Source organism: Periplaneta americana, chromosome 13, assembly GCF_040183065.1.
Source record: "Periplaneta americana isolate PAMFEO1 chromosome 13, P.americana_PAMFEO1_priV1, whole genome shotgun sequence".
NCBI lineage: Eukaryota > Metazoa > Arthropoda > Insecta > Blattodea > Blattidae > Periplaneta > Periplaneta americana.
This window is the reverse complement of record NC_091129.1, coordinates 36,254,306-36,273,498: the sequence shown is the minus strand read 5'-3', so window position 1 is coordinate 36,273,498 and position 19,193 is coordinate 36,254,306. Positions and strand designations below refer to the sequence as shown.

General features: G+C 32.5%; 1 protein-coding gene across 1 annotated transcript in view; it reads right to left on the bottom strand.

Annotated features, from left to right (window-relative positions):
- Nucleotides 1-16,805, bottom strand: part of LOC138711794 (uncharacterized) — a 43,952-nt gene extending 27,147 nt beyond the window's left edge. Inside the window, exon 1 of the mRNA XM_069843023.1 lies at nucleotides 16,667-16,805. Within this exon, the coding sequence (XP_069699124.1) occupies nucleotides 16,667-16,673 (7 nt within the window). The 5' untranslated portion in view covers nucleotides 16,674-16,805. The remainder of the gene's footprint in view (nucleotides 1-16,666) is intronic.
- Nucleotides 16,806-19,193: the final 2,388 nt, after the last annotated feature.

Here is a 19,193-nt window from a genome sequence, read left to right as displayed (position 1 = left end):
TTTTGTCTCGAAAATTTTAATGCACTAGTTTCCGAAATAAATTACTGTTACGGGTGGTCTGAATCACTCTGTATATACAAGCTGATAGGAGTATAGTGCAAATCTATACTAATAATAAATCTGTAGCCAAAATTTTTCTGGTAATTTTCGATTTTCCAAAAATAATTGGTGTTAACATGTATAATTAACCATCCTGAAACCGAAAATCGCTTTTTTTAAATTTTTGTTTGTATATCTGTCTGTATGTCTGTCTGGATGTTTGTTACCTTTTCACGCGATAATGGCTGAACCGATTTATATGAAAATTGGAATATAAATTAAGTTCGTTGTAACTTAGATTTTAGGCTATATGGCATTCAAAAAAAACTTTATTTAAAAGGGGGTTATAAGGGGGCTTGAATTAAATAAATCGAAATATCTGCCTTATTATTAATTTTCATGAAAAATGCTACATAACAAAAGTTCCTTTAAAATAATTTCCGATAAGTTTTATTGTATACCAAATTTTGATAGGACTGATATTTAATTAGATAAATGAGTTTTAAAATTACAATAACAACGCCATCTAAGGCGCAGTACTGAAATAAAAAAAATGACTTCGTCTATAAGGGGCCTTGGACAAAAACAATCGAACGCTATTAAACATAGCCTACAGATAATGTTTCTGTGTTTGTATGAAGTAATATCGGAAGCTAATTAATTGTTTAATTATTATTTCACCATTGGAAAGTGTAGTTTCTCTAGATGGACATAATTCTACAATGTTGTTACAGTAACTTCTGAAACATGTAGCAAGTAATATAAAGTATACACATTATAACTAAATGATATGTCAATCTTCATTAAACTATGGTTGCATGTAATAACAATTAAGAAACATGTTAAAGAATTGCACCAAATGATTGCTCTCTGGACCAAAATGACCACATTTTAATTATTTAAATACAATTTAAATTAAGTAATATATTAAACGATTTATCCTTCTATCAAACACGAATGTTCCCTGGATCAAACGTCCTATTTTAATTATGTAATTACTTTATATTTATTTCTAACAGGTGCAGCGGAGCGCACGGGTACGGTTAGTATTTTAATATGTGTTTTCGCACGATAGTGTGTTTTTTCGTCGTTACAGCAAACGGTCGCCGCTATTGGAAGTCGTAGAGGGAGTAAGAATATGGAGTTGGCGCAATAGGTGAATGAAGATGAGGGGAGGGGAAGCGTGCCAGGTGACGGAAGGGAGGAAGAGATGTGCGAGTACAGATTACACGCCACTCTGCTGCGCGATTGAATACAGAGAAATTGTTTTTAAGAGGAAACCAGGATTTAAAAATACACAAACTATTTAATAAGACTGGGTGAAAGAAACCAAAGCATTTCGTCGTTGATTTTATAAAACCTTCTATGCAGTGGCGACTCGTGATATTTTTTGTATGTGGGATATGGGATTGATGACTGATGACCAAAACAGAAACTAATGTTAATAATAATATAATATTAATACTACTACTACTACTACTTCTATTACTACTACTACTACTACTACTACTACTACCATTACTACTACTACTACTAATAATAATAATAATAATAATAATAATAATAATAATAATAATAATAATAATAATAATAATAATAGAGCATCCAAAACCATTACAAATAAGGCCTAGATGTTAGTCTTTGACTCACCATTTTGGAACTGGCAATTTATTAGTAGTGAAGTTCGATTGTCCTCCCCTTTTTACAGCAGTTGTGAAGATGGCTCCTAAGCCTTTGCACTGCCCGATATTTACCGATGTTTCGCCCTACGTTTGCGCAATTAATTCCTTGCTACAGTTAAATTCTTCTAAATGATCAAATACAACTTCAGATTTTCTTTCGGCTGAAAGTCCTGTTAATTCTTGTATTTATTATAGATTGTTTTATATATTTTTATGTAATTTTGTTTTTTATTCATTTTGTTTTTCATATTATATCATTTTAAATTATTTATTATTTTGTTTATTCTATTCTTTTAAAATGACCAACGAAATGCATTTACGGAGGCTGCAAGGGTACTTAAAAATTCTTATTGTAGTCTCTGACAGGGTCTCCACCACCCAGAAAGAAGGGTCATAGTATTAGGATACACGGTCATATCCGCAAACGCGGTTAAACTAAAGCCGTACCCCGCCCTCCGCACCCTCCCCTGTCCGCTTACTTCACTGCTAGCAATACCGTTTGCTGTAAGGTATTTGGATGGTTCCTCGGAAATTATTTCTGAGATGTGCAGTGGCGACAACTCACGACAGAAAGTGGAAGCTTATAGGAAATTAATACGTCGGGACGCTCTGAAAATCAAAATCAGTAATTAAAGTGTTTTCTGTCCTCAGAGGCACGATCATCCTCATAGCCTTCATAGAGGAATCGCCACTGCTCCTATGTGACAGTACAGAAAATAATTTATTTTCGAGGAGTAAGTAAAAATAAATTACTGTAAATATCAGTAGGCCTTCACTGATCCTCGATGATATCATTTATGTTCGCTATATTCACCAACGTTTTGTACCGAATTACTTCATATATTGCATGCAGGCCCATTGAATTTTAATTAATTTTTTCTTCCTTCTGAAAAATTATGTTGTGCACTGCCACATAGGGGGTCTCATAAAATCAACGACGATTTTAACATTTAAGAAAAAGAATCACTCGTCCGCTACATATTTTAATATGTATTTTTTGTGGTAATTAATTATTTCATTTCAGTATTTAAAACTTATAAGCATATGAAATCATTAGAGTAATAATTGTAATAGAGTGTACCTCTATTGATTTCTTAATTAAAATAGAAATCTGATTGAAGTTTAAATCCTTGAAATAATACTTTATTGCGAGTAGGATTTAAAAAAATTCAACTTAATATAGGCACATTGGCTGAAACTAGGAATTAGTAGAAGCATTAGTATTTTATTTGATATTTATTTATTCATTTACTTGCTTACTTATTTACTTATTTATTTATTTACTTATTTATTCATTCATTCATTCATTCATTCATTTATTCATTCATTCATTTATTCATTTAACCTGGTAGAGATAAGGCCGTCAGACCTTCTCTGCCCCTCTACCAGGGGATTACAGCTATAATATGAAGAATAAAGTTACAATTAATATTAAATTTACAATTACAATTATAATAAAAATTAAAGTACGACAAGATTACCTGATTAATGAAAGCTAGTCATTTTATCATGGAAGTTAAGCACAAAGAATATTTTTGTATTTACTGAATTACAAATTAAAATTTACTGAATTACAAATTAGCATTATTAAGCTATATCCAAACGTTGATATTACTACGACACTAATTTTACTGCCTTTTGAATAATGCAGTGTTTGCAACATTTCTTATTGAACCAGCACTGTCCACAATTTTTTACACCTATAGAAAAGGCGAATATTCGCATACTTCAATGAGATAGCCTTCATTAAATATACAGAATGGATTTGCAATGCTTCTTGTAGATAATCTTGTGGATTTAAGCAAGTGAACATACATGTGTAATTCGCTTCCCAAATATATTCTTGTAGCACAAAACTTGTCAAAATAGTCTCCGCTGGATTTCTTTTTCATGAGATGGCCTCCACATTCCTTAACAGATGTCCTTGCCATTTTTTTGCGGTAATGCAGACTCTGAAGGAAACAATATAGGCTTAATTTTCAAAAATTGTAGCGCAGCGTTTCGAAGAGTGGAGAGTCGTGAAAACCTACTGTGGGATCGTTACAAACAGCTAGCCTGTCTGACTGATCGAGACCGTCAGGTCGGTGCGAAATATAAATACGGAACAGACGATGTCATAACTGTTGTAACATGAATTATAGAGAATGAAAGGAAGAATAAAAAGAATTCCGTGATTCTAACTAAACTAATATATAGAATAATAACACCAAAAACAAGGCATAATGGGCATTAATAATCAAGAGTGGAAATAGTGAAATTGTTTAATTGTTTCTTCGCTCATTAATTTATTTCCTCTTATTTCATCATTTCACTATTTCCACTATTTATTATTATTATTATTATTATTATTATTATTATTATTATTATCATCATAATCATCATCAGCCTTCAAGTGTTAGACCCCAGTGGATCTCTTACGATCTCTTGCCAGCGTTTCCTAGGTCTTCCTAAATTTCTTCGCTCACTTGGGACATACGACAAAATCTGCCTGGGCCATATAGAGGATCCTTCCTCTTGACATGTGTCTGCCACTGGAGCCTATATTGCTGCAGATAATGGTTAGTCAATTTTTTTAATTCTTTCAGAATATCTACGTTCCGATGATGGTCGAGAAGAGAGTATCCAGCAGTTTTTCGCATGAATCTCATTTCGGCAGTTGTTAGCCGTCTTTCGTCGCATTTTCTTAGTGTCCATGCTTCACTGCCATAAGCCAAAACTGGTCGTGTGAGAGTTTTGTAGATTTTCAGCCTTGCATGTCTTTGTACTTGGGAAGATTTGAAAACACTGTTGATGGTTCCAGTAATTTTTAGAAATTTTGATATTTTGTTCTCTATATCATCATCAGTGATGTATGATAGATTATAACCTAAATAGTTGAATGAATTCACACGTTCTATTAATGTGCCATTTATAATGATTTTGGATGGAACTGAATCCCTTCCTAAAAGGCCATGTCCTTGGTTTTTTCGGTTGATATTTCCATATTAAATTTTGAAGAATATTATTATTATTATTATTATTATTATTATTATTATTATTATTATTATTAACCTGTGTATTGTGGGTCCCTATTACCACGGCATGGCGCGTCCTCCGGTTGCGGATATGGAGGGTAGCTGCGAATATATTGAATAAGCAGTCGTGGACAGTCGATAACGGACAGACCTCCAGCTTGGGGTTGGGAGAAGGGCTAACAACCCATCACCGTAAAAACAGTTTGTTACGAAACCTTACAATATGCCTCGGAATGGGACTGATTCTCTGGCACGACCACAGCAAAGGGATAAGGTTATGAGATTTGGGACTTGGAACGTAACTAGCCTTTATAGAACAGGAGGGGTAACATTAGTAGCAAAAGAACTAGCTAGATATATGGGTAGAATAGATTCCTGGGAGTACAAAAGGTTAGATTAGATGGGAATGGCATATCACACATAGGAGATTACTTGTTGTATTATGGGGAAAGTAACAATAATCACCAATTCGGAACAGGATTCTTTGTTCATAAAAAAATTAAATCAGCAGTAAAAAAGGTCGAATTTATCAGTGACAGGTTATCGTATTTAGTACTTAAGGGTAGATGGTGCGATATCATCGTTATAAATGCTCACGCCTCTACAGAAGAGAAAGACGACTATATAAAGGATAGCTTCTATGAGGAATTGGAACACACTCTTGATCATTTATCTACAGTAGATATCACATGAAAATTTTATTGGGGGCTTTCAATGCTAAAGTAGGACGGGAGGATATTTTTAAACCAACTATTGGAAAAGAGAGCCTGCACGCAACTAGTAATGACAATGCAGTTAGATTAGTCAACTTTGCGACATAAAAAATTCAATAGTCAAAAGTACAACATTTCCCCATAAAGATATACATAAATATACTTGGACTTCTCCAGATGGATTGACACACAACCAAATAGATCACATCTTGATAGATAAAAGAAGACATATTAATATAGCAGACATTCGAACTTTCAGGGGGGGCAGACTGTAATTCTGACCATTATTTGGTAATTGGAGAATTGAGAGAAGGACTATCAGTAGCCAAGTGAGTAGAGCAAGAAGTTAATATTAGTAGATACAATATCCTGAAATTAAAGTACGAGGAAACTAAGCAACATTATCAGGTCGAAATTTCAAATAGGTTTGCCACTTTAGAAAGCTCCGACGAAGTTGAGAAAGAGTTAGCTATTAATAGCGTGTGGGAAAATATCAGAGATAACGTCAAAATTGCACCTGAGCAGAGCATAGGTTATTATGAAACTAAGAAAAAGAAACCGTGGTTTGATGAAGATTGTTGCACGGTAGCAGAAAGAAGGAAACAGGCAAAATTGAAATTCTTACAGGATCCAGTTGAGGCGAATAGAGATAATTATTTCAATGAAAGACGAGAAGCAAATCGTACACTTAGGAATAAAAAGAGAGATTACTTGAAGGAAAAACTGAATGAGGTAGAAACAAATAGTAAGAATAAAAACATTCGAGATTTAATAAGGGTATTAAGGAATTTAAGAATGGATATCAGGCAAGGGTAATCGTGATCAAGAATGAGAATGATGACTTGCTTGTAGACTCTCATTCAGTCCTAAAAAGATGGAAAAACTAGTTTGGACAACTACTAAATGTACATAGGACAAATAGAAATGATCGGGACGAAATTGAAATACAAATTGCTGAGCCATTTATACCCGAACCCATACTTTCAGAAGTCGAAATTGCAATGGAAATTCTGAAAAAGTAGAAGTCTACAGGTATCGATCAAATTCCAGCAGAATTAATATAAATGGGTGGAAGCGCGTTATGTAGCGAAATTTATAAGCTTCTACTTGCTATATAGGAAAAGGAAATTATACCAGAACAATGGAAGGAGTCCATATTTGTACCTATTCTTAAGAAGAGGACAAGACTAACTGTAGTAACTTTCGAGGAATATCACTTTTGTTGACGTCGTACAAAATTTTGTCCAATATTCTTTTGAGAAGATTAACTCCGTATGTAGACGAAATTATTGGGGATCATCAGTGTGGTTTTAGGAGTGATAGATCGACCATTCATCAGATTTTTTGTATTCGACAGATATTGGAGAAAACTGGGAGTATAAGTTTACAGTAGGCTACACCAGTTATTCATAGATTTAAAAAAAGCATATGACTCAGTTAAGATAGAAGATTTATATAACATTTTAATTGAATTTGTTATTCCCAGGAAACCAGTTCAATTAATTGAAATGTGTCTCAATGAAACTTACAGCAGAGTCCGTATAGGCAGCTTCTGTTTCATGCTTTTCCAATTCACTGCGGGCTAAAGAAAGGAGATGCACTATCACCTTTACTTTTTAACTCCGCTCTAGAATATGCCATTAGGAAAGTTTAGGATAACACAGAGGGTTTGGAATTGAGCGGGTTACATCAGCTTCTTGTCTATGCGGATGACGTGAATATGTTAGGAGAAAATCCACAAACGATTAGGGAGAGCGCGTAAATTTTACTTGAAGCAAGTAAAGTGAAAGGTTTGGAAGTAAATCCTGAAAAGACAAAATATATGCTTATGTCTCGTGACGAGAATATTGTACGAAATGGAAATATAAAAATTGGAGATTTATCCTTCGAAGAGGTGGAAAAATTGAAATATATTGGAGCAACAGTAACAAATATAAATGCCACTCGGGAGGAAATTAAACTCAGAATAAATATAAGAAATGCGTGTTATTATTCGGTTGAGGAGCTTTTGTCATCTAGACTGCTGTCAAAAAATCTGAAAGTTAGAATTTATAAAACAGTTATTACCGGTTGTTGTGTATGGTTGTGAAACTTGGACTCTCACTTTGAGAGAGGAACAGAGATTAAGGGTGTTTGAGAATAATGTGCTTAGGAAAATATTTGGGGCTAAGCGGGATGAAGTTACAGGAGAATGGAAAAAGTTACACAAAGCAGAACTGTATGCTTTGTATTCTTCACCTGACATAATTCGGAACATTACATCCAGACGTTTGAAACTGGCAGGGCATGTAGCACATATGGGCGAATCCAGAAATGCATATAGAGTGTTAGTTGGGAGACCGGAGGGAAAAAAACCTTTGGAAAGTCCGAGACGTAGATGGGAGGATAATATTAAAATGTATTTGAAGGAGGTGGTTTATGATGATAGAGACTGAATTAATCTTGCACAGAATAGGGACCGATGACGGGCTTATGTGAGGGTGGTAATGAACCTCCGGGTTCCTAAAAAGTCATTTGTAAGTAAGTATTATTATTAACATGACAAAATTTGACAAAATGAGGTCACAGCTCCGACTGAGTGTGTCAATAATGATGGTTTTCAAATTGTTTCGAGGAAGAGAAATGAAAACAGAAAACACGCGGTCGGAGTACTCAAATCGATTTCACTTAAAATTATACCTGAGAGAATAAAGTCAAAAGCATTATATGTGTCAAGATTCAGTCCTAATGTCAGTAGATTTACTGGCATGTAAAAGAACTTCTGCGGAACAAAATTCCGGCACACTGGCGACGCTGATAATACCTTGCAGTTGCGAGCGTCGTTAAATAAACCATAATTTAAAAATGTTAAATTCTTGATCATGAGGAAATGTGGAAGACTTACAATTCGACCTCACTTCTTCCCAAATGTCTTCACTTAAGTATGCGCCTTCATTTCTTGTGACGTAAAAAATCATTTTCTGTGTTCTTGGACGTGCTCCAGATAAACACATGAGCGTAGGTGAAGAAAATTTGAGAAATTAGTTGTAGTACATTAGTTGAAAATAAAATTAAAATGTAACATAATGTAGAATTCAGTTTGGTATTCATGTTATTACATTATTTTCGCTTCGTTGTGTTTGTTTTGTCTGTGATAGTACATGAAGGCATGAAAGTTTTAAGACTTGATAATGAATGGAAATCCGAAGCCCACTCGCCAACATCTAACAGTATACACAGACCCTGAATTAGCCGATATTCTTTTAATGTGACGAATAGCAAAATAATTTGTAAACGGTGCAAGGGAGCTCTATTGGCTACGTTTTACAAATCATGGTATTGCACATAGTCTCATGTTTGTTGTTGTGTACTAAAGACTCCGCAATAAATTATCTCTTCGTTCTCCTATCGAAGATCGTGCACCGCAACGTGACGTTTTTCTTTCGTAAGGCGAAGCTTGTGACTTCTCAAGAAAATTGAAACTTGTGTTAATAGTTGAGATATTATTTTATTTTTCACGTTTCTTTTATTTCAGTAACAATTTCTAATGTGAGTTTTTTTATTTTTTTTTTCGTGATGTTTTGAAGTGAATGCATCATTAATTTATAAAACATTATTTTTATTTTGACAATTTTTATAACATTATTTTGTGTTCACCGCTGTGGAGAAACGGTTAGCATGCCTGACTGTAAAACGAGCGAGCCCGGATTCAAATCCTGGGTGGGATAAGTTACCTGACTGAGATTTTTTCCGAGGTTTCCCTTAACTCATTAAGAGCAAATGCTGGGTAATTTTTGGCGATGCACCCTGGACTCATTTCGCTCTCATTATCACCTTTATCTAATTTAGAAGCTAGATAAACTTAGCGGTTGGTAAAGCATCGTAAAATTACCAATTAAAAAAAAAACATTACTTTGAATGACTTTAGGTTGCAGTCCACCTTCTTTATGAGAACAAAAATGTAAGCCGTGTTCGAAATTGGAACGTATTACAGTACAAAATTAATAAGGTATTTAATTCCATGTGTTAATATGAAAATATATAAAAAATGTGTTTGTGATTGGATACATATTTAATTATTTGATTACCTATTACAGTACAAACAGCTTTATAGTAAGCCTGGATGATAGACAACCACCACAAGCATGGACTTCCTCGTAACTAGCCTAGAAATATTATGTAACCCAAAAACATAGTGTTCTTTCACGTCTAAAATTCTTTACATAATGTGGTTCAGTATATTATACCCGATTACCGCTAGAAGTATGTGCATGTATACCCTTAACGTATTATATAATGAATCGGTAAATAAGAATAAAAAATAATATTTCTTTAACTTTTTCAGTTGACGAAATATCACAATGGCAAACATTTTTTCAGAGTTAATTTCATTTACAGTATTAAAGGGAATGACTTACAGGAATGACAAAATATGTGTCAAAATGAACAATTTTCTTTATTTTTCCCTAAAAAACTTCATAGTATTCAACTTATTTTGAGTGAAATATCAGTGTCGTTAAGAAGGAAATAATTGCCAGTTTTAAATAGCCGCTGTACTCCAGTCACTTTACTCTGTGTTCAAACTTCTCCGTTGATTATTAGGGTTTAATACGAAATATCTCGGATAATAATAGAGATAATTGAATAAACTTTTGAGGGCATATTCTCACATAATTGCATGAATAATTCTGTAAGATGAAATTGTCAAAATGCACATTAAAGAATAAGTTTAAAATAGACATGCAATTTTTTTCTTTCTGTTCATAAAAATGCAATAAAAATAGAAATATAAAAATTTAAATTTCTACCGGAAGCAGTCGTATAGACTATATGAAGATATCATTCTCTTCACATTTCCTTTTTATATAATAATTCCCATCTAGTAATTTTGTACCCAGATACAAGACGTTTTAAGTTCTCGACGAGAAGAGATTATAAGGCCAGTCATACTGGCGGGTGATTTTAAAGTGGATAAGGAAGATAATAATAGAAGAATTAAAAATGTTATATATTAGAGGAAAAGCTTCAGAATTACTAAAATCTTATCTGATCGATAGAATTCATATCGCAAGAAATGCTGATTTTCTTATTGAACCTTGCAATATTAATAGGTGTCCCTCAGGGTACAGTTCTTGGTTATATTTTATTTTTGATATACATTAATTATTTATTAAAAATTGATTTTACAGTACCACAAAAGTGTATTGTATTCCAATTCAAATGATACACAATTATTGTCTCGGGGAAAAAAACTTGACGCTACACTTATTTTAAAGCAAATAATGGTATAGAATTAATAAGAACTTGTTTTGATTTGAATATTGTTTCTCTTAATAATGTTAAAACTACAGTTACTCCTTTTTCATTAACTATAGTAAATGTTAAAAATTGCCTAATTTTTCCCTGAACATTATACTACACAATATCGGTTGTTCCTCAATTTGCTGTAATTGTCCAATTATAAATTAATCTTCAGAGATTAAATATTTAGGAAACATTGATGATGAACATCTGAAATGGGACAAACAAATCTACTGCCTTTGTAACAAATTACGTAGAATTATGTGGACCTCTGGAAAAAGAACTAAGAAAGAGATTAGTGAAGTGCTTTGTGTGGAGTGTAGCATTGTATAGGGCAGAAACATGGACATTACGACGAAGTGAAAAGAAACGAATAGAAGCGTTTGAAATGTCGATATGGAGAAGAATTAAACGTGTGAAGTGGACAGACAGAATAAGAAATGAAGCTGTGTTGGAAAGAGTGAGTGAAGAAAGAATGATGCTGAAACTGATCAGAAAGAGGCAAAGGAATTGGTTGGGTCACTGGCTGAGAAGAAACTGCCTACTGAAGGACGCACTAGAAGGAATGGTGAACGGGAGAAGAGTTCGGGGCAGAAGAAGATATCAGATGATAGACGACTTTAAGATATATTATGGTTCATATGAGGAAACAAAGTGAAAGGCAGAAAATAGGAAATATTGGAGAATGCTGGGTTTGCAGTGAAAGACCTGCTCTTGGGCAGAACACTAAATGAATGAATGGATATATTACTTCGTTCAGTTACTAAATTACTTTCTAATGGATGTATTACGTACAATTTATCTTGCCTTATTTCAGTCTATAACCCAATACGAAATATTAGGATGGAGTAGTACTTAAAAACTAACCTTAATCCAGTACATTCCTTACTGACAAGAATTATATATATATATATATATATATATATATATATATATATATATTGTTTTGTCTGAAACAAACCTATTGATTATCCAACCGAAAAATTGTTTTTAATATCTAAAGTCTTGAAAATACATCAAATTTATATCAACGCAGTATTAAATATTATACATAAAAATCACACATATTTCCAATCGTATACTCACAAACACAAAACCAAAGGCATGGATACAATACGTTTGTTTGAACTCTAGTGTTTAACGAGCACTGCTTTCAATCATAGTACTGATATTGGCCCTAGAATTTATAACAAATTAATAAAGACGTACCCACATCTCTTTACTTCCAAGAGTTTGAAATTTGAAAATATACCTAAGTAAACAATTTGTTGTGAGTAATTAATCATTTCTAGATCTCATGTTATTGTACGAGTAATACATGTATGCAAATTTATTATGTATCCAATCTTCCCATGTGCATGAAAACTCCATCTTTCAGAGAAATGCTACAATTTTGTTAATTCACAATTTCTTTGTATTGTATTTTTTCTGGAAATAAATATTATTATTATTATTATTATTATTATTATTATTATTATTATTATTATTATTATACATTTTGTTTACACAATTTTTAACACTGTATCACTTCGGAATATGTATTATATGACTTTCATGTGTTAAATTCTATCGTACCTGGTTTACATGTTGCGGTCTGTTATTAGTCTTCTTCAGAACTGGTCGTTGCTAGTCTTGGCGCCTCTTTTTTGTTTCCTGTGGGAGTGTGTTTGTGTAGTGTAATGTGTATTATTATTACAGTCCAGAACCGGATCAGTTCATAAAAGATACCTTTGAAGTTGAGTCCTTTCAGATCTCGACCAAGGAACAACTCGATCTAATTCTTGCATGGACATGGTATTTGGTCGTAATATGGACACATCCTGTATGGACTTCAGCTACCATACGAACATCTTAAGTACAAGCAATTCACACTCCTCCTCAACTCACAGAAGTAGCCTAACTCATGAAAAACATAAATAGACGGACATCATTTTATTTTTACTTCAGTTTTTATTGTACCTAAGTTTTTGAATGTACTTCACTCCCACCCCTTCTACTAATGAAGTTCAATCGTCCTCCACACAGATCCAAGACCGCATATACAGTCATAGTAGCCTTACGGTCATAGTAAACAGTACGTTCCAAAAATATGTTCGCGTTTTCCAGTGACGAAAGAACTTTCAATATTGCATCATTTTCTATTTGCCTACGTCGCTTCCCGGTTTCACCCACCTGCTTCTGTTCGCCTCTCTGTAAATGCTAGGAGCTAGGCTGTCTTAGCTCTTTTCTGAGATCATTAATTTCTGTTAGGAATTGGACGTCTACGTAATATTATACCCATACAATTGTTTAAAATAAGTTAAATAAAAGGGCCTCGTTAAGTAATTGACTGTCACGTGATCTCCTCCCTTTCTACGACGCTGCGACGTAACCACTTGGATGGACAGTAGATAGCATGTCTGAGTAATTTTATCGTTTCGGATCGGGCAGAAGTGAAGATTGAATTTACAGGACGTCAGGTCTCTTTTATAGAGAAGGTACAGAATTATTTCAACATGAGTTACTGATACGAAGTACGGACCTGGTAATTGGAATTAGGTACATATGCACATTAGAACTGAAGCCTGTATGGAAATGAACGGCCACCATTTTAAAAAATGTGTATATATATCCATATCATGATTATTTTTCTATTTAACTTCATCTCTATAGTGTATACGCTAATGTGCTGTAGACAGTATAATATACACAGCATAATGAATACTTTCGCATGGAAAGCTCAGTTCGTGAGTAAAGACACTCATTGTTAATACTCTACTATATTTTGATTAAACAAAAACCTAATGAAAATTATCAAACTCAAAATCGCGATATTTCCTAGTTTACGTAAATGGACGAACTATTTTTTTCCCTCCTATACCTAGTAAAGTGATTTGTTTGTATATTACTCCAGTATCATCTAACTCCAGTCGTGGAAGGGGGTAGCAAACGGTGTTTCCGGTTCTTAATCGTTGATCCAAAGGTATAACCAGGTTAATATTAGAAATGTTAGTAAAATAAAATGATGTCCCTGTACTATAGATTATGTAAATAAATAATAAAGTTTTCACAAAGGACTAATTTTAATGCCAAGTCAAGCTGTTTTATTACAAAATCTAATATATCACATTATTAATTCACGTTAATCCTGCAAGCAAAAGCCCCCTAATAATTTTATATTAATGTTTTGATAAAGGTTTAAGTTTAATGCCAAGTCAAGCTGTTTTAACACATTCTAATACCTCACATTAATTCACGTTAATCCTGCAACCAAAGTCCCCTAATAATTTTATAATTATGTTTTGATAAAGGTTTAAGTTTAGTGCCAAGTCAGGGCTGTTTTTACACAAAATCTAATACCTCACATTATTTCACGTTAATCCTGCAACCAAAGTCCCCTAATAATTTTATAATAATATTTTGATAAAGGTTTAAGTTTAGTGCCAAGTCAGGGCTGTTTTTACACTAAATCTAATACCTTACATTATTTCACGTTAATCCTGCAACCAAAGCCCCCTAATAATTTTATAATAATGTTTTGATAAAGGTTTAAGTTTAATGCCAAGTCAAGCTGTTTTAACACAGTCTAATACCTCACATTAATTCACGTTAATCCTGCAACCAAAGTCCCCTAACAATTTTATAATAATATTTTGATAAAGGTTTAAGTTTAGTGCCAAGTCGGGGCTGTTTTTACACAAAATCTAATTACCTCACATTATTTCACGTTAATCCTGCAACCAAAGTCCCCTAATAATTTTATAATAATATTTTGATAAAGGTTTAAGTTTAGTGCCAAGTCAGGGCTGTTTTTACACAAAATCTAATACCTCACATTATTTCACGTTAATCCTGCAACCAAAGCCCCCTAATAATTTTATAATAATGTTTTGATAAAGGTTTAAGTTTAATGCCAAGTCAAGCTGTTTTAACACAGTCTAATACCTCACATTAATTCACGTTAATCCTGCAACCAAAGTCCCCTAATAATTTTATAATTATGTTTTGATAAAGGTTTAAGTTTAGTGCCAAGTCAGGGCTGTTTTTACACAAAATCTAATACCTCACATTATTTCACGTTAATCCTGCAACCAAAGTCCCCTAATAATTTTATAATTATGTTTTGATAAAGGCTTAAGTTTAGTGCCAAGTCAGGGCTGTTTTTACACAAAATCTAATACCTCACATTATTTCACGTTAATCCTGCAACCAAAGCCCCCTAATAATTTTATAATAATGTTTTGATAAAGGTTTAAGTTTAATGCCAAGTCAAGCTGTTTTAACACAGTCTAATACCTCACATTAATTCACGTTAATCCTGCAACCAAAGTCCCCTAACAATTTTATAATAATATTTTGATAAAGGTTTAAGTTTAGTGCCAAGTCGGGGCTGTTTTTACACAAAATCTAATTACCTCACATTATTTCACGTTAATCCTGCAACCAAAGTCCCCTAATAATTTTATAATAATATTTTGATAAAGGTTTAAGTTTAGTGCCAAGTCAGGGCTGTTTTTACACAAAATCTAATACCTCACATTATTTCACGTTAATCCTGCAACCAAAGCCCCCTAATAATTTTATAATAATGTTTTGATAAAGATTTAAGTTTAGTGCCAAGTCAGGGCTGTTTTTACACAAAATCTAATACCTCACATTATTTCACGTTAATCCTGCAACCAAAGCCCCCTAATAATTTTATAATAATGTTTTGATAAAGGTTTAAGTTTAGTGCCAAGTCAGGGCTGTTTTTACACTAAATCTAATACCTCACATTATTTCACGTTAATCCTGCAACCAAAGCCCCCTAATAATTTTATAATAATGTTTTGATAAATTTTAAGTTTAATGCCAAGTCAAGCTGTTTTAACACAGTCTAATACCTCACATTAATTCACGTTAATCCTGCAACCAAAGTCCCCTAATAATTTTATAATAATGTTTTGATAAAGGTTTAAGTTTAATGCCAAGTCAAGCTGTTTTAACACAGTCTAATACCTCACATTAATTCACGTTAATCCTGCAACCAAAGTCCCCTAATAATTTTATAATTATGTTTTGATAAAGGTTTAAGTTTAGTGCCAAGTCAGGGCTGTTTTTACACAAAATCTAATACCTCATATTATTTCACGTTAATCCTGCAACCAAAGCCCCCTAATAATTTTATAATAATGTTTTCATAAAGGTTTAAGTTTAATGCCAAGTCAAGCTGTTTTAACACAGTCTAATACCTCACATTAATTCACGTTAATCCTGCAACCAAAGTCCCCTAATAATTTTATAATTATGTTTTGATAAAGGTTTAAGTTTAGTGCCAAGTCAGGGCTGTTTTTACACTAAATCTAATACCTCACATTAATTCACGTTAATCCTGCAACCAAAGCCCCCTAATAATTTTATAATAATGTTTTCATAAAGGTTTAAGTTTAATGCCAAGTCAAGCTGTTTTAACACAGTCTAATACCTCACATTAATTCACGTTAATCCTGCAACCAAAGTCCCCTAATAATTTTATAATTATGTTTTGATAAAGGTTTAAGTTTAGTGCCAAGTCAGGGCTGTTTTTACACAAAATCTAATACCTCACATTATTTCACGTTAATCCTGCAACCAAAGCCCCCTAATAATTTTATAATAATGTTTTGATAAAGGTTTAAGTTTAATGCCAAGTCAAGCTGTTTTAACACAGTCTAATACCTCACATTAATTCACGTTAATCCTGCAACCAAAGTCCCCTAATAATTTTATAATTATGTTTTGATAAAGGTTTAAGTTTAGTGCCAAGTCAGGGCTGTTTTTACACAAAATCTAATACCTCACATTATTTCACGTTAATCCTGCAACCAAAGTCCCCTAATATATTTTTTTTATCTTCGATGTTCTACACAACTGATTGAAAAAGTTTGTATACCATAACTTCGAATATGTGAATTCAGAAACTGAAATCAACTTTTCTTACCAAACATGACTTATTGTAGTCTACGTCTGAGCTATAGATCTTCCAGAAAACTTTGAGTTGACATGTTCCACGTGGTATTTATATAAATCTGGAAGTATCTCAAGGCCCAGGTTATTGCGTCAAAGAGCAGATAATGTGGGTAGGTCTTTGTCCGTAAACTGGTTCATAAGTTTAAATAATTATAATAATTATCTTTATCATTTGTGGGACAACTAATGGATAAGAAGTGTAATCGGAACATGATACTTTCATACATTGCCATGTCCTACATATTTGACTAATTTAAAATATATCTCTCTTGAAAATGTGCACTTGGTTGTGACGACCTCATTAAATTCTTCGCTAATAGATAACTAATCTCAACTTGCAACATTATCGACTCCACTTTCCACGTTCGAATACCAACCAGGTAAGTATTTAATTATTTTTTGTTCATTTATATATTTATTAATTTTGAACAAAACAGTGACTTTCATACTTATGAAACTCGTAACAAAAATAGTTTAAGCATTACGGTACACCACCTCAATAAAATTAGAACTTATCAGATTTTTGGTATAAACATAACAGTTTACCGGCTGATGTCAAAGATACAAGTAACATTATTAAAGTTAGGAAATACATCAAGAAGATGTTAATATAATTGTGTCCTTACAGTTTAGAAGAAGCACGTGTGGACCTTTTAAAAATTAAATAATGAAATAATTTTCTATTGACTATTTTTTATATTTTAATGTCTGTTTTTTTACCATGCCTATGCATTTTTCATGCCTTTGATAATAAAGTTTATCTATCTATCTATCTATCTATCTATCTATCTATCTATCTATCTATCTATCTATCTATCTATCTATCTATCTATCTATCTATCTATCTATCTATCTATCTATCTATCTATCTATCTATCTATCTATCTATCTATCTATCTATCTATCTATCTATCTATCTATCTATCTATCTATCTATCTATCTATCTATCTATCTATCTATCTATCTATCTATCTATCTATCTATCTATCTATCTATCTATCTATCTATCTATCTATCTATCTATCTATCTATCTATCTATCTATCTATCTATCTATCTATCTATCTATCTATCTATCTATCTATCTATCTATCTATCTATCTATCTATCTATCTATCTATCTATCTATCTATCTATCTATCTATCTATCTATCTATCTATCTATCTATCTATCTATCTATCTATCTATCTATCTATCTATCTATCTATCTATCTATCTATCTATCTATCTATCTATCTATCTATCTATCTATCTATCTATCTATCTATCTATCTATCTATCTATCTATCTATCTATCTATCTATCTATCTATCTATCTATCTATCTATCTATCTATCTATCTATCTATCTATCTATCTATCTATCTATCTATCTATCTATCTATCTATCTATCTATCTATCTATCTATCTATCTATCTATCTATCTATCTATCTATCTATCTATCTATCTATCTATCTATCTATCTATCTATCTATCTATCTATCTATCTATCTATCTATCTATCTATCTATCTATCTATCTATCTATCTATCTATCTATCTATCTATCTATCTATCTATCTATCTATCTATCTATCTATCTATCTATCTATCTATCTATCTATCTATCTATCTATCTATCTATCTATCTATCTATCTATCTATCTATCTATCTATCTATCTATCTATCTATCTATCTATCTATCTATCTATCTATCTATCTATCTATCTATCTATCTATCTATCTATCTATCTATCTATCTATCTATCTATCTATCTATCTATCTATCTATCTATCTATCTATCTATCTATCTATCTATCTATCTATCTATCTATCTATCTATCTATCTATCTATCTATCTATCTATCTATCTATCTATCTATCTATCTATCTATCTATCTCTCTGTCTGTCTGTCTGTCTGTCTGTCTGTCTGTCTGTCTGTCTGTCTGTCTGTCTGTCTGTCTGTCTGTCTGTCTGTCTGTCTGTCTGTCTGTCCGTCCGTCCGTCCGTCCGTCCGTCCGTCCGTCCGTCCGTCCGTCCGTCCGTCCGTCCGTCCGTCCGTCCGTGTCTGTCTATCTATCTACTTACCTATCTACTACCTACCTACCTTGCTTGCTTGCTTGCTAGCTACTCCTTATTTATTTATTTAATTATTTATTTATTTATTTACGTATTTACGAGTATTTGTTTATTTATTCATTCATTTTGATCATATAGTGATTTTCATACTTATGAACAATGAACGGATTTATATGGACTAAATATGTATGAAATATGGAATTAAGTACTGACTTAAAATTATAAAAAATTACTACGTTAAATAATAGTATAGTGTAAGCAAACTAAACAAAAAATATAATGGAAGTAAATGATAAGACAAATATGATTATCTATTTTAAATGTTAGTACAATTTAATCAAACTAAATAAAGAACATAATTCACGTAAGGTAACTGCACCGAAACCTGACACTGACCCAAAGCCTGACACTTTCAGTCACAATATATCGTAATAAG